Genomic DNA, 17,506 nt, shown 5'->3' on the forward strand with positions numbered 1-17,506 from the left:
TTTTACTTTCTTGAATGCCTTTCTCTCTTCTCATTATACATTCTCTATTAAAAAGTGATAAACAAGTCAGATCACTTAGGGACAGACTTTCAGACAGAGGGTATAGTAAAATTATTTTTTAAAAGGCTACCCCAAAATGGTTAAACTTTATTGTTCAAGGACTCTATGCAACGCGCCAGTAGAATTATCACACAGACATCACATACTTTTACACACTATTTGCCCAAAATTTTGGAACATTTTAACTGTTGACCCATTTGTTAACAAATATATCAAGAATATACTACAAATAGTCTATAGAAAATTACTTTCTTTGAAGAACTGCCTAGTAGCTAGTAACTACTCAAAGAGGGATAACCAACCTTCACAAGAACATTTAAATGGTACTTTAAGATATTTTTCTTGTGAATGGATCAATAAAAAAAACCCATAGAAATACTACCAAATGGTATATAAATAGAATGAAATATAACATGGACTGTTCCACACTAGGCGTCATTTACCTAATCACTTAAACGTGGCATTTTTATATAGTGAAAACCAGGGAGCTTTCGGAAAAAGCATATATGAATGTATCAGATTATGAATATCCAAATTGTTACCCCTAACATTTATCGTGTAGGAACGGCACACAACTTTGACACATTTTTTTTTGCATTTCCAGCACTCTCCAGTATATATCTATACATCAGTATATATCAGTATAATATATATAAATGAAAAAACATCTACAATTCGCAAAACAAAATGGATCTTTTTTTAGAAGCTACTAATCAGCCAGGTCTGAATGATGTTCTTAGTTTCAAATCTTTCTTTTGGCTCAGTATTAGTATATGAGACATCTGCATAGTTTGCTCAACAAAACTATTGTGTGTGTACTTAGTATAATAAAACATATTAATGTGATATTATGAATACCGGCTTCCATGTTTTTGATTAATAATATGCATTTCTTTAATAATTAAGATGTTTTACATCATTTGGTATTTTTCTTTCACCATATTGTTAAAGATAGTTCAACTTTTTTAGAAAGGACATTACCACATACCTTTTTAAATTATGTACCATGGGAAACAATGGGAACACCATTGTAGGTAATTTGTAATATTTGGACGTCATAGTTACATGGTAGTAAGACTATATGTTAATTGTCAGATAATTTTAAATAATAATTTTAAACATGTGTCCAATGAGCAATTATTTTCCTACATCACAACACTCTAGATTGAGCAGCGATATCATGGTTTTCATTTATAATGTTTCACCTATTAGCAAACGGTTTATTGAAGTACCATACTATTAGTCAAAAAAATTCTACCTATATTAAAGCTTGGCCTTTGACAATCTGTTCCAATGGCCTTCATGTAGTGTTCTTTCATATTTGTAATAGATTGCCCTAGGACTAACATTACTTCTCCGTATAGAGTGATATAAATAGTTTCTATCACCGTGAATGGATATCTTTACATGGCTTTCTCTTTTATGAATGAGGTGGTTTATTGTACTCTACATGGATTATACCATAAAGGAGTTTATATTGTTAGTATATTGTTGATTGCTGTCATATTTTACTGGTATATAGATTTTATGGCTCACTAGCATTATTAGTACACATCTTCTTGTATGATATATATCTCCTGAGACTCAAGGCTCTTGGAGTTTGAAATGTAGCTAGGGGCTTTATTCAAAAATAACTGTAAATATCAGTGGACTATTTGCTCAAAAATTTTGTTGGATTCCATTTTTTTCAATCGTATCAGGTTTTTACTGCTGTCTTAGGCTGCAATTATGACACTAACAAGTGAAGGTATTGTGCGGAAGACAGGAAATTAGGGGGAATTTCTCCAACAGAGCACCACATGTTAGAAACAAAAACCTAACAAGATCTCCAATCATTCCCTGTTCCATCCTAAACTAACAACTAAATTACACATTAACAATGGTCAGAGGTCGGAACTTGAGTCGCGTGACTTGGACTTGAGTCCAACTTAAGTCGCCAAATGAAGGACTTGCAACTGGACTTAGGAGTTTTCCCCAGCGACTTGCAACTCGACTCGCGACTTGCTTTCTGTACTAACAGTTGAAGGGAACAGGGAGGAAGGAGGTGAGGCTTCTGTAACACCGCCTTCCTCCCCACCCCCTTCAGCTGTCAGAGGAGAAAACCTAGAAAAGAAAGGAGGGGAAGAAGGCAGTGTGTATTCTGTAACATAGCCTTCGTTGCATTCTAAGTTATCGCCTCTGACAGCTGAAGGAGGTGGGGAGGAAGGCAGTGTTAAAGAAGCCTTGCTTCTGTAACACCCCCTCCCTTCCCCCTTCAGATCAGCTGTCAGAGGAGAAAGCCGAACTTAGTAAACTTAGAATGCGGGGAGGAAGGCAGAGCTCTGATCCTGTTCTTGAGTATGAGATCGCATTGTAAGTCCACAGCTTTCACCCCTGACAGCTGAAGAAGGCGGGGAGAAGAGAGTCATGTTACAGAAGCCGCACTGCCTTACTCCCTTCCCCCTTCAGCTGTCAGAGGAGAAAGCCGTGGACTTAGAATGCGATCCTATGCTCAAGAACAGGATCAGAGCTCTATTTCTATATGGGGACAAATGGGGATAAATGAAGTGACTTGACTTCGGACTCGACTTGGAAGAATTCTTGGTGACTTGAGACTTGACTTGGGACTTAGTGTCAATGACTTGGGACTTGACTTGGACTTGAAGGGTGTCGACTTAGTCCAACTTCTGACAATGGTACAACAAAAAACACATGTACATTTCAAGACATCCTACTATTTAAATCTAGAAAATTACTTTCTTAGGCTTCAAATTCAAGTCTATAAATAAATATCCATATCGGTAAGTGCCATTTTCCAAACTATGCTCCAGGCATGGAGTGTCACATTTCTGCACCTAATATTGTAAATCATAAGCATTGATGTCATATATTTTAAGGATTTTTCCTTGGCCCACACAGGATACCTCCAACTTCTTTTGCTTTCCAGTACCATGGATATCCCTTTGATAACCCAACCTTTAATGGAGTTTGTTCTGTTCAGTCACCAATATCGCAGCTGACTGTGTGAAAATCAATGAAGTCACAACATTTGTAACCATAATCCTACTAATTAAATAAAACCAGTATGATTTCATGCAGCTAAGTTTTCTGCTACACATGACAAAAGGGAAAACTGATCTTTTTGTGGTTAAGTAACTTTCTTGGGCATAGAGCATACATTTATACAATGCACTGTCTGTCTTAATGATGGCAAATGAATTAAACATGCCGTCATTATAACTCTTTTATACTCCATGCTGTCTCAAAATTATTCTGAATAGGGCAAAGGAAGCATGAAAACAAGATATAAATATAAATCCATAGTAATGATGAAAGTGAAATTCTTCTCAAAAGTTACTGAAAACTGAATTTTTAAGAAAAAAATGAAAAAATTGCCATGTTGGCTGTCCTAGTTCATCTTAAAACAAAGAAGAGGAAAGGTAGGAGACACCCTATTCATTCCCAGTTTAATGGTGGACTAATGTCTCCAAAAGAGCAGCTAACAACAGAAGCCCGGTCCTTGCGCTGCTCCTTGAATACATAAGAATGCAGCCAGCTGTGCACACAAGATTCAGTATGCAAAATGTTTTCAACAAACAATAAACTTAGGTAAAACTTGCATTATATTACTATATGTAGGGAGAAATGAGGGGTTCTCTGGCCCTGACCTGTTTTAGGTGAAACATTAATTATCGGCATTGAAATGTTATGTCAGGGCCATAGAGGTGAAAAGGCAAAGGATAAAAGGCAAACTATCTCTAACATTTGTAGGAACATTTATTGGTAACTGGTCTCTAGATTGTTTATGAAATATCTGGCAGAACTAAAGTGTTGAAGAGGCAGCAAGGCATTTGGATATACAGTAGTACTTAAATTTAATTAGGTGACACAATTATTAATTTATGTATATGTTCTACAAGTGTCCTACCATGTTATTGCTTCTGTGTACTAGGCTGAGAATTACTGTTCATATAACGTAGCCTTGTAGAGCAAAAGTGTTTTCAAAGTGATTAAAAAAAGCTAAAGCTTCCTGCAGTATATAGCTGTGGAGGTAAAAGAAGATATAGACAAACCTGTTACGATGTTATCACTTGAACAAAAAATTAACTTCTATCTTTCTTAAAGAGAAAAATACTTATTTTTTCTGTTGAAACCTAGGAACTTTGGTTTAATTTAAACTAAAATAAAACACCCAAGGATACTCTATTTGCTTTTCAAAATAAGTCTATCTTCTTTTTCCAGTCTTTATCTGTATCACATTGAAAAATCATCAAATCCTTTACTGATTAATTGTGAATTTTTGGTTCATCTGGTATACAGGTTATATAAATATATATAAAACTGTAATTTATATTTTCATACTTTAGCATAGGACAGTCTTTAAGAGGTGGTTTAAGTGTCTGAAGGCACAAATTGCTTGTTGGATACTTTTGTGGGATGAATACCTATTTCTGCTCCGCAAACTGTGGTTCCTCTTCCCAGCTTCTACATGCTGTGGTGACCAGCAGGAGAGAGCATGACATGCAACAGGTGAGCATGTATTTCGCACACCTAAAAGTGGCTGGGAGCGGAAAAATTAGGTTTTTATGACACAGGCTACAATAAAGTATTTTGAAGTCCCTGCAAATCCTAGGGAAGTGATAAACAAAATATTACATGTTTTAAGTCCTGCATAGATGCTCTTCAGGAGCATTTTTATACCTCTGCCATTTACAGATCTTTGATTACCATTCGGTCTTTACTTCTCCCTATAAAAAAACAAAACATTTAGAAAAAGAAAAAAGTCCAACTCTCAGGTGTAGAAGTCAGAAAATCTCTTGGTTAATTAGTGTGGGAACCATCATGTTGTAAATGTTTGAGGTGGAAATAAAGGGCACTGTTTGGCACTAAACATTGTTAGGCAGTAGATACCTAATTGCCACACTGCCAGGGAAATTTCCAATCTTTCAGATGAGTTGAAATATATATGTCCCAAATAGTTCTTTTGCATCAAATACAATGGGTCTGATTTATTAAAGCTCTCCAAGACTGGAGAGGATACACTTTACTCAGCAAACCTGAAATAAATCTGATTCAAAACATTGGTTAACAAATAGCAAATAAGAGATCCATTCCAGGTTTGCTGGATCGCCCAGCTTCACTGATGAAAGTGTATCCTCTCCAGCCTTGGAGAGCTTTAATAAATCAGGTCCAAATGTGTTTTCAAACACCGAGTCTTAGAGCAAAGAAAAATTACCCAAACTGTAATTGGCAGTATACGACGGCCAGTTTTTAGGTTCTGCACATCCAGTCACTTCTATCTACCTATTTAGCACCTGAAGTGGCTTGCATCCCCAGGTGCTCTGATAAAAGTTTTATCTACATTTCATGGACTGGCATCATCACTTTGACAATATATTTTACTGGTTATGAGACTCAGGAGGAGGAAAGCAGTGGGACCAGGATCTCACTCAGGATGTAAAGCTAAAACTGAAAAGACATGTCTTGTTCCTCACACAAACTCTGACCACCAGTAGTAGGTGTCTGACTGAACATGGCACCTTGTAATTAATCTTCTAAAAAAAAGCCAGCAAATCAGGGTCCAGTGAAAATACTGATATTTCTATCAAAAAACATTACAAGATAAAGGAGCACCCTCTGCAGGTATGACAAATGCCAGCTCCAGCAAACATAATACAACACGTGAGGAAAACAGTTGACAAGCCACCTATGTACATACATAATATTTATTATTAATATTATTGTTATTACTAAACAGGATTAATTTAGCTCCAACATAATATGCAGCGCTAGCGCTGTGCATTAATAGGGTCAGTGACACAGGAGGAGAGGACCCTGCCCTGAAGAGCTTACAATCTAGGAGGTGGGGGAATTAAAACACAATAGGAGGGGAGATATGTATTATTATTATTATTAATAATAATAATAATAATAATAATAATTATTATATTAAACAAGATTTATATAGCGCCAACATATTACGCAGCGCTGTACATTAATGTAGTGGTGGGAAGTAGTGAGGGTTTCAAAAGACAGAAGGCTGGGTGTGCAAGTTTGAAAAAATGGCTTTTGAGTGCTCTCTTAAATGACCATCATCATAACCCCCTGTGTTCCAAAGCAGGCCATTGGTAAGACAAGAGCCCCAGTGTTGTGTTAAACCGGAAGTGACAAACTCCCATTACATTGTATTCCAATACAACTTCAAAACATTCTGAACACCCAGACGCTCATTTGGAAGACAAGGCACATGCCATTTCCATCTGAGCCAATCGAAGACCATCTAGTGAAAAAAAGACAACAATTTCACAAAATAAGAATAAATCAAATCAAAATAAAAAACATTCTAGCAAAGGGAGGCAATACGTGGAAAGAGTACAACACAAACATATACATGTAGTAACTGTTAAGATTAACAATAATAAATATTATAACTATCAATACAAAATGATTTAAGTCAATGAAAGCTAGAATCTGGTAAGAAAACATGTTGGTGTCAAATTTGTATTCAAGTCTTTCTGGCGTTACTGCTTGTAGCGTGGGAATCCAAAATGAAAGTCATGTCGAATTTGGTAAGGTCACGAGTTTGGTGTTTAGCATCTGTAAAATGTACCTCCGGATGCAATGTTTTGGAATCTACACTTGAACATTGCAATTGTTCGACCCTATAGTCAAGGTGGAAAACTGTCTGATACTTGGAGTATGACTTTTTTATGTGAAATGCCCCCAAACACTGGCATGTAGTCAGCATTATCAGGTACTGTTGTGATTTAGGTTGCATGGTCTTCTTTCCATAATTTCTGTAACTGGTATCACATCCTGAGGTGTTGGGTGTTCCATAGAGTTGCAGTTTTCCTTTAGAAATAGGCCTTGATACCATTGTTATTAATACAAAAAAGACTGTAAGGTCATGATTTTGTTTCTCGACATTTTGCATCATTGGTGTTCCTGCTTTTCCTTTTGCATTCTCCATAATCAAAACAATTTAAAAAGAAAAGAACATTATTCAATGAGGCTAATTTACAAAACCTGGTCCCACTGGCCTTCTCCAGCTTTTCCAAGCGAACCCCAGATGCTTGAATATAAGTTACCAGCTTTAAACATACCTAATGGTTTTTCTTCTGTTGTACAGACAAAGTATATTGATTTACAAAGGAAAGGTACAAAAGCTCACTCACAGTTCTTTTGTGGAGAATTCAATAAAACTGCGACCTATATTTATGGCAACCAGCGGGAGCGTGCCGACGTACTGAACTACAGAAAAGCCTGTATGCGGTGATTATACTGATTGAATAAAAAAAAAGAACAGCCCACGCTCATGAAATTTAGAATAAAACCTAAAAAACGTTCTTTCTCTCAAAAGAAATAAACAATTGGAACTATTATATAAATTTACAACAGTTTTTGAAAAAACACTCAGATTTAAGTTTCCAGATTCAAAAATGGGTTTCTTTTTTAGGAGAACAAAACATATTTGCTTTAAGGGGTGAAAGGTAAGAGTTAGTCTCTAAGGTTATGTTCACATGAACCATGAGGTTGCGGTGCGTTAGCCGCTTCCACAGCTGTCAAATGTGCAGACGCTGGTTCTTTAACCTCCCAAGCAGTAATCCCGGGTGTGACTCTGGGTGAATTATCCATACCAAAAGCAGGAACCCCAACCCACACTCAGGGTGGAATTGCCAGGGAGTTTTCAAGTCTTATCTGGTCCCCACGTGCCCGGCATCTGCTTCCACGGCATGTGAACGTTGGGCCAGGGGACACAGACGCTGGCCGGGCAGTGCAAGCATGCGGCTGGGAGGGGGAAATGTAAAATAATAAGTATTTTTAAATGTACCATTTTGACATGTAAAAATACTAAATATTCAGACCGCCAGGGAGGTTGAAAAACAGCACTGTGGTGCAAATTACCAATCAGCAAGGTGCCAAGAGATGGTATCGCTCGATCCTACGGCCTGCTCTAAATACCAGAATGGCTATTGAACTATACAGGGCACCAAAATCTGCAGTTTAACCTGCTTATATTTTACTTTCCCTGGTTTCGCCTTACATTCATTATCTACAACAAATAAAATGATTAAAATAAATTAAAATAAAACCTTTCTGTCTTTATTACATGGCTTATTTCAGACCCAGGGGATGCAAAGGTGGCAGCAAAAACCTAGCGGAAGGCCTAATCTTTCTAAATTGTATCCAAAACTAAAATAAAATGTTTACACTTGTGACCATTGTGGCACTGTAATGCGGATTCCTAATGGCACCCCAACACACTTTAATTGGCTAATTGCCGACCAGCATGCATTATGCATTATATTGTTGAAAATGCTGCTTGCACAAGGTTTTGTTCCAATACAAATGAATAGACTGTCATAGCATAGTGAATGGGGTTGTGTTTAATGCACCACAGCAGACCAGGCTCATGTAATTGGGTCAATGCAGTGTTACACATATTATTACCACTATTGTGCTGTGTTATTATGTACATTGCCCATGTTGGTATGATAAATGGCATTTCAATACACCTTGCCAAGAGACATGGCTAACAAGGCATCACAATGCAAGGAAAAACACTACTCTGCATTGTAGAAATATTTACAGGCTTTTTGGGGGGAGTTAGTTAGCCCATTCAAATGTGAAATGTGTTCGTTACCAGTGTGAAGAGAACATAACAGGTATGTGCTACATGTGCTGTGTTGGGGGTGTGAGGAGAATGGGTTATAGATTTGTATGAAGTTGGTTCTCTTCAGTGATTCCAGAAGGTTCCAGCACTCTCTTTCCTGTGATTGGTACCTGAAAACAGAATGCAGTCAGTTTCAGCCAATCACAGGAGTGCTTCTGGAGACGGAAACACCTGAGGAGACAGCTGTGTACGGTGACGGAGAGATGCGCTCTCCCCAATTCCCCTCCTGTGAAAGATACCGAATACCTCAGGATTTGCAGCATCTTCATTGGGATTGGTGAAATGACAAATTTCAGTCAAAATTTAGATAAATACTTCATGATTTTGTGTTACAAATACTGTGTACAGTATACTAATAATCTATACTATTTATGAATATTAATTGTTTCCTTTGAACCTCCGAAATGGAATGTGTATTCTTTTGTTCTATGTCTATCTCTGACTATAGCAGAGCCTGCAGTGTGATAGGTAGAGGAAATGTGCTCTGGGAAAGAATTTCCTATTCTAGGGGTGTTAGAGAGTATGCCGACCATCATTATACCTGAGGCCAACCATTACTATACCTGAGGCCTACCACCACTGTACCTGGGGCCTACTGTTACTGTACCTAGAACTCAGCATGATTGTATCTGGGGCCTACCATCTCTATGCCTGGGGCAACCATTATTTTACCTGAAGCCTACCACCATTATATCTGAGGCCTGCCTCAACTATACCTGGTGCTTACCACTTGTATACATAGGGCCAATCCCCACCATGCTTAGGGCCTACCATCACTGTACCTGGGGACCAACCATTGCTATACCTGGGGCCTACTACCACTGCACATGGGATCTACCCCACTATATCTGGGGGCCAACCATTACTATACCTGAGGCCTGCCACCATTATATCCGGGGCCTGCCTCAACTTTACCAGGGGCTTAGCACTAGTATACCTGGGGGCCTACCACCACTGTACCTGGTCCCTACCATCACTCTAACCGGGGGCCTACCACCACTATGCCTAGGGGCCTACCACTAAAATGCCTTTAGCCTACCACCACTACCCCTGTGGCCTACCACCACAATATTTGGGGGTCTACCACCACCATACCTGGGTCCTACCACTACTATGCCTGGGGCCCACCACCACTATACCTGGGAGTCTACCACAATTATACTTGGGGGCCTACCACCACTATGCTGGATGCCTACCATATTTAGGGCCCGTGAGTATTTGGTGATGTAGATGAAGGCCGTAGAGAAGGTCAGATTCTGCAGACAACAGCCCTGCCATGCGGCTGCATTGATTTTGTATTGCCTTGTAAATGCTCATCCCTGTCCAAGTTATGGAATGATTGCAGCATGTGCCATTTTGCTTTTGGCCAAAGTTCTACATAATATAAAGATGAACTATTGGGGATTGGAATGGCCTTGGTTTGAGCTGCTTTGCTTACAGTGGAATCACACCTCAACATGACATGCTGCGTCCATGAATGCCTAACACTTTCTATCTTGTTCAGTATTTAGATGAAAAGTTATTATTTTACATACATTTACCTGGTGAAATAGAGAAAGGGTTAAATAATAGGAGGTACATTGGTGTAAGGGATCATGACTAAGGCACAGCAGAGGAAGCCATGAACTGCACCTTACCCAATCTAACCCAACGTTCCCATTAAATTAGACAACACCATTTGTTGGATTAAATCAGCCATAGCAGCTCATTTTTATTAACCAATTATATATAATAACATACTTTTTATATACATATACATCAACATATGTACAACCTCAAACAACAAACATTTTTCATGACAGCCTTCTATTCCACCGGCCATTGCTTTCTTTCTAGGTCCATGAAAACAATTCCTCCCATCCTAATCCTTTTAACAAATACCTCCGCTCACTAACCAGGCCCCCAGCCGATATCACACCGCCTCGGGGACAATTAGCGGATAAGCCCTTTTTAACACCTAGCCCCCACAACAACCGAGTGTCAGTGTCGTGCAGGACCACCACTAACGAAACAGAGCCCATCCCCTGATAGGCCCTACCCCCTTATTCCCATTCTTCCCGAACCTTAACCCATTCATGGACCTAATAAAAAGCCACTCCGCTGCTATGACAAATGCCCAAACTGAATTTCCGGAACAAAAACAGGAAGGGAGGGTGGGAGTTGCTTGTCCCCAGAATAATTGTCTGTCCCCTCCCCTTGTATACCTTTTAAATCTTGCCCATCACTCCACCGTGCACCAATAGCCCCCCAATCAAAAGTTGTTCTTTCCCGCCCTTGTTTTTTTTTGTTTTTTTTTATTATTTTTTAAATTTCCCGCATTTTTCTTTTCCCACTCTCTCCCTCTACCTCTTTTTTTTTTTTTTTTTAAACTTAACCCCTGCTTTTCTGCCCTCCCTTCTTACCCTGTCATGCGGCTCTTTGCTTAATTAGCTCCAGGCCAACTATTCAAGCTAGGGCAAAAAAAGTGAAAGCTGAGCTTCCGCTGTTGAAACCTAACCAACTGCTGGGATAAGCTTTTATTGCTAATGTACTACAATATTGCTACTGATTTGTTTCAGAGTCATCTTCATTTATCTTGGCATAAAAGGTGACATGAAATATTAATATGCTCAGCAATATTATACAATAATCCTTTCGAAGTAATGGTCATTAGAATACCACGCTATGTACATGGATGCTGTGAGAGGGGGAGGTTTATACATGGCTGATGTTGGTAGAAGAGCAATGTATCCATGACTCCTGTGGGGGTGGAAGCAATCTAAATGAATGTTGTTGGGGGATGAAAGCACGAGCCATGTATATATGGCTGCTGTGGGGATAAGAGATTTACACATGGCTCCTGTGGGGGTGGGAGCAGTCTGCATGAAGGTTGCAGGGGGGAGATGAGAACATGGACCACATGTATATGGCTGCTGCAAAGAGATGTATACATTGCTCCTGTGGGGGTTGGAGCATGAATGATGTCAGGAGATGAAAGCATGCAATATATATGTATATATACTTTTCACACCACACGTTTGCTAGCTGCTATCTTGTTGGGTTTGGCTCTTAAATTTTAAGATGATTTGTACCACCTTGGACCATGATTGCACATCACAGCTTTACCAGAACAGTAAAGGTAAAAGTAAAAGAATGAAAAATTGTTATCCCATAAAATACCAGTTCAGCCTTACTGTTCTTAGCCTGTTCTCTATTCCCTTAGAGAAATGTCTGGAACTTGGGCTGTATTGGAATGACATGTTGCGAATACAGCAGATCAGTTTAAACTGTGCCATGAAAGTAATGTGAGCATGGCACATGAATATTTAACTTTTACTCCTTGAGTTTCAGGAGGGTGATGGGTTAAAGGACAGATATTGTGCAGCTGTCACAGCGCTCTGCAACATGCTTTCAGGTGCCCTGATATTTTCATCTACTATCACTGCTGGTGATAAATTTTAGGATTCATCTTTGTTACCTAGCATTGTACCCATCCTAATGGGTGGCGCATGTGGCTCTGTGCCTACAGTTGCAGGGGAAGGTGCAGAAGAGCCATTACCTGAAGACACAGAGGAGCAGCTAAGTTCTGGAGATGGCACACTTGAGTTTAGTGGCCGCAAGATGGCTCGTCTCCCAGCATCAATATGTTCCCTTGCTGATCAGCTTTACAAGCTTTACCTAAGTGGGACAATGATAACTGAACTGCCTGATGACTTCTATCAGCTTTACAATCTGCGTACTTTGGCGCTTGATGCAAACAAACTTCCAGAATTGCCAGAAGCTGTGTGTTCTCTTCCACACCTTGGTCGTCTGTATATTGGAGCAAACAGGCTACAGGGATTGCCCCCGGCCTTTGCACGTCTCCAAACTCTACGTACTCTATGGATAGAACGGAACTTTCTGCACCATTTTCCTCGGGTGTTGCTAAGTCTGCCTGCTTTGCGCTGCCTGCAAATGGGTGACAACCGTTTAAAAGGACTTCCAGGTGACATTGCTACTTGTATGCCAGGCCTAAAAGGTCTGTGGCTGTATGGAAACAGACTAGAGCGTGTCCCAAAAGTTCTTCTACGCTTGCATGATTTGGAGATTTTAGATCTGGACCGGAACCGCATTGCTGTGTTTCCAGACATGAGGGGAATGAAAGGGCTGCGTCTGTTATCCTATGACCACAACCCTGTGAAATCACCTCCCAAAGTGGGAGAAACTGTTACTCTTGTAGGGGAAGGTGCCCAGGAGTTCATGGAAGAACGGGAAGAGCAAAGGAAGCAGAGAGAAGAGGAAGAGATGGAAGAACGGGAAAGGGAGCAGCAAGAAAAGGAGGCAGCAAAAGAAGAGGGATGTGAAGAAGAAGGGGAGGGCAAGCAAGAGGAAGAGCAGTATGATGAGGAAGAGGCTGAGCAAGGAAACCCTAACATTGACCATTATTCTGGGGACAGAGATGGAGACTTCTATGAAGAGGAGGATGAGTATTACCTAGAAGAGGAACAGGATGGATATTACCCACATCAAGACAATAATTATTATAGAAGAGGAATTTATTGATTTTATAATTAAGTTAAAGGTAAATATTGTGTAATGTCTGTTTAAGAAAGATACATTTCCAAAACTGTACTAACTCCTATTCAAAAAAAACCACCAGTCAGCTGGACTTTAGATACTCTTATCTCATTTTATACTCATCTGTATGCCAAAAACAGTAAGAGAGTGGGACATGCAGGCATGCTCTGAACAACATCCAACAATGTTTTTATGAAGTTGTGTTTGTAGTATGCTGAGAGTATGCAAAGAGCAATGAGAACAACAACACAGAACTGTAGGTGTCAACTTATCACTGATTTTCTAAGGGGTACAATAATTAATACTTCTACCAAGAGTTCCTGGCTGCCCTAAAGAGAACTTGACAATTTTTCCACACCGTCCAAAATTAAATGCATTTTCCTAAGAGGAACTCCCAATTGCTGTACCTCACTCAATCACAAATAAATACCTGCTCCATCTGAGTATGGCATAGTATGTGACCACCTCCCAGGATGCAGTGCTCAGGTCTGAGCAGCCAGATACTAGGCACAAATATTGTTAAGTGGAAGGAAGATGTTAATCATATCTAAGCTCTAATACCATTCAGCACATCTTTACACAATATTAGGACACTGATGGGAGCTGCAGATGAGTGTCAAAAGCCTGTTTTTCTTGTCCCCAATGGACAAAGTAACAGACAAACTTTAAGTAGAGCAATTACTTTCTATTTTAAAAACAGGGGTCTATTTTAAAAACAGTGAATAACAAATTTGGCAGCATTCCTTATGGAAAAAAAAAGAAAAGTCTACGTTTACATTGGCCATTTCCTCCTGCCAGGGAGTTACTTCTTCTGAGCAGACACTACATGTACTGCAGCTTCTCCTTGTGGCAGCCCCATGGAGGATGAATGGGACTGGCAGTGAGTGACAGCAGCTGTCAAATATGCAGATGCTTTTTTTTAAAGAACCAGTGCCGTGGTGAAAGTGATCAATTGTCAACAGGAGCCGCGCAGGGTTGCTTGATCCAGAAGTAGGTCTGAACTGATCATTAAAAGGGCTCAAAATTCCCTATCAGTCGTTTTTTATTTTCTGTGATAGATATTAGGAGCAAAGGCACAAATGTCTTACAAAGTTCTTACAATTTTTTACTCTATGTACTTACTGGTTCCTTCTTTTTACCTCCATTGTTCTGTAGAACACAGTATAGATGATCAGGTTCAGACTCCCTGTATAAGATGTCATTCAAGTTACAAGCGATTGCAAAGCTGTGAAAATTTACATGTGTGCTAATTTGTGCCCTCAGGAATCCAACATAATCTTAATGTTACGCCAATAATTTATACAAACCATAAACAAAAAGAAAGAAATGCTCTGGGATTTGGGTTCTAGGAAGATAAAAAACCAGAGGACCCAAGTGGTTAAATGCAGCAAAGTCAGGTCCCCAGGCTGCCTGTACTGTTTGAAGGGCTGTGTATAGCTTAGGACTGGATGGGCCGGTAAAACCGCTCCCATAGATATATTTGAACTGTGAGTTAGGATGTTTGCCTTGAGTTCAGCTTTAATTAGTTTAAAGAGTATGTAAACCCTGACAATAAACTTCTCTTATTTGTTCCCCTTTGGTCTGTTAAATATACCAGTGTATATATTAAAGAAGTTCACGCTGCTTTTATTTTAGAAATGATGGTGGGTATAATGCTTTACGTGTTACATTTTTTCTTCATCCTTTTTCATACAATGACCAGCTTCATAAGAATGGGAAGATGCTGACTGTGATGTACTACAGAAGGTTATTAGGTTGTAAGTCAGGAGTGCAGAACATATCCCTGTACACACAGACACCAGATCACACCATTATCCCCAGCTTATTCTGGTGTGATAACTTCCTGAAACTTTTACACATACTTCTAAACATTGTTTATCAACTTGTGTGCAATATGTATTGGCTTGATGCATCTTCATTGGAAAACTGTCAGGAACGTGAGGAACAGGCTGTGACACTGCTGAAACCACCACACTACTTACATACACCTATACATTTATACTGCCATCACAGAATATTCAACAATGGAAAATCAACATCATCTTTTATTTAAATCTAAAGCTTACAGGAAGGCTATTGGATATAGAGAGTCAGATCTCTAAAGTGTCATTTGTGATAGGTTATCGCAGAGGTCATGAAATATCTCAGATTCAGTTTAATATGTTGTAACTTTCATCTGGACATTAGAAGACTCTTCTTGTAAAAATGTATTTTTAATGAGTGAAAGTGCAGCATGCTGAGTGTCCTTGTAGGTGACGGATTCTCATTTATTGTAGAGATACTCTGTCAATTTTCAATGCTGGTAATTCCCAGTGCCTAGAACATAAACCATTCATCTCCCCTATCTGCCCCTATGTTGCAGCACCTCTCTAATACTACCCCCAATCTATTAATCCTTTAATTAATAATTAACCTATAATTTACCCTAACACAGCTCCCCTTTTTACTAATACTTTGCTCTCTTTTTCCTGAACCCTCAAACCCACAACCCCTAATCCTTTGCTCCAAATACATCCCACCTTATTCCTGACATTTATTCTATTTCCTATTCAGGTGATGCTTCATTCTATCTGAGCTAAAACATATCTGATACACAAACTGTTTAAAAAGTTTGAAATAACAAACTTCATACTAGGGAAGCTGATCCCTGAATATAGCTGTAATTGTATTTCACCTTTAGTCTTGCACAGTTGTACACACTCCATTCCTGTAATGACAATGCATATTCCTTCTTCCATATACACAGTCAGCTTCTCACAGTGTGCATTAAAATCTGCAGCAAGTCAGACAGAGTCCACCTCATTTTCTAACTGATGGATATCCTGCATCTTCTAGTTCTTTGCTCTGGTATCAAACTGTTCCTGGCCTGTTTCATTGACTAGATTTCTGTTCTTTGAATATGGAGGGGCATAGTATCAAATGTGACTATTACATAGGGTGGCAAGGAAAGCAAAACATATAGTTCAAACCTTAGCATGAATAAAAAAAATTGCTTAAAAAAAAATTCACTTACCTTAACTTGTCCAAGGGCTTTGCTCAATGTACTTACTGTGCCCCGTGAATCCTGTCCTGGCTGTTGTCTTCAGTTGAAAATGTGATGATAGGTCCGCTTTAACTAGAGCTCTAAAGTTGGCCATTTAAACCTACCCCTTCCGAAAACTTTAAAGTACACCCTGCCGTGCAAAGTGACAGTCTAATAGCCCATTCTTACTTGCTGCAGTCATGTGAAATGCCAGGTATTGGGGCAAGGAGGGGGGTACACAATGTTTGTACAGGGTCTTTGGGCCTGATTTATGAAAGCTCTCCAAGGCTGGGTAACCAAGAATGGAATGGATTTCATTAAAGTCATTTGCTATTTGCTAGCAAATGTTTTGAATCCTGGACCAGATTCATTCCATGTTTGCTGGACCACGAGCTTCACTGATGAAAGTGTATGCTCTCCAACCTTGGAGAGCTTTCATAAATCAGCACTTTAGCAGCTGAATAAGTATGGTAAGTGTCAGTGGGGTGAGCTATCAAGAACAATGTGGCAAGTCCATTTTAAAAATGACAACCCTATAATTATCATCCTAGCGTCACTCCTGTATTTAATCCCTTTTTTCTAAATACAGATGAAAACTCCGGTGCTGATGGCTATGCACCAAAAGAAAACATTGTGATATCTGCACAGGAAAGTAATTTAATTACCCAACATAGGCAAGCATTTTAAAATGCAGAACTGTTATGTAAATTGAGCAGCAGAGGGCGCCCCAAGCTAGGCCATTCATACCTGAGCACAATTCCAGGGGTTGCAGGTTGCACCTGTTCTCATTGCTATTCTCTGCACTCATTCCCTATAGCCCAACCTCACACAATCACATCATCATTACACCCCAACCCCCTTCCTTTTACTGAGTGTGATTTATTTCCTCTTCTTGGTTACCCTCAAGTTTATTATTATTCCTGCCTGCAGTCAGATCACTTTTTCATGTTTTACTCTTTTCCTACACAATCCTCATTATAGATGACTTCCTTTCTGCTCTCTGATAAATCCTACCTCCCAGCATTACAGTCCCTGTATAATCTGCTAACCCTCCTATCTCTAGTGTGTTCAGGATCTCAGGCTGTTGTCTCTGCACTGTGCTATTTATGTTGTTTTGTCAGAAATCTGTTTCTTACAAATGTGGCTGTGGCTTCCTATTATTTGAAATGTCTCCAGGAGACCTGTTTTCTCTCTGTCTCCCATCCACAGTCCTCTCACCATCTGTCTGGCAGCAC

At 39.4% G+C, this 17,506-nt stretch overlaps 2 protein-coding genes across 2 annotated transcripts in view; one reads left to right on the forward strand and one right to left on the reverse strand.

The window, feature by feature from the left end:
- Positions 1-17,506, reverse strand: part of MRPL23 (mitochondrial ribosomal protein L23) — a 706,510-nt gene that overhangs the window by 502,697 nt on the left and 186,307 nt on the right. The gene's annotated exons all lie outside the window — the stretch shown is intronic.
- Positions 12,191-13,234, forward strand: LRRC10B (leucine rich repeat containing 10B). Its single transcript, XM_072421531.1, has one exon. It carries the CDS (start codon positions 12,191-12,193, stop codon positions 13,232-13,234), a length of 1,044 nt encoding a protein of 347 aa, XP_072277632.1.

The sequence above is a fragment of the Pyxicephalus adspersus genome, chromosome 9, assembly GCF_032062135.1.
Source record: "Pyxicephalus adspersus chromosome 9, UCB_Pads_2.0, whole genome shotgun sequence".
NCBI classification, from domain to species: domain Eukaryota; kingdom Metazoa; phylum Chordata; class Amphibia; order Anura; family Pyxicephalidae; genus Pyxicephalus; species Pyxicephalus adspersus.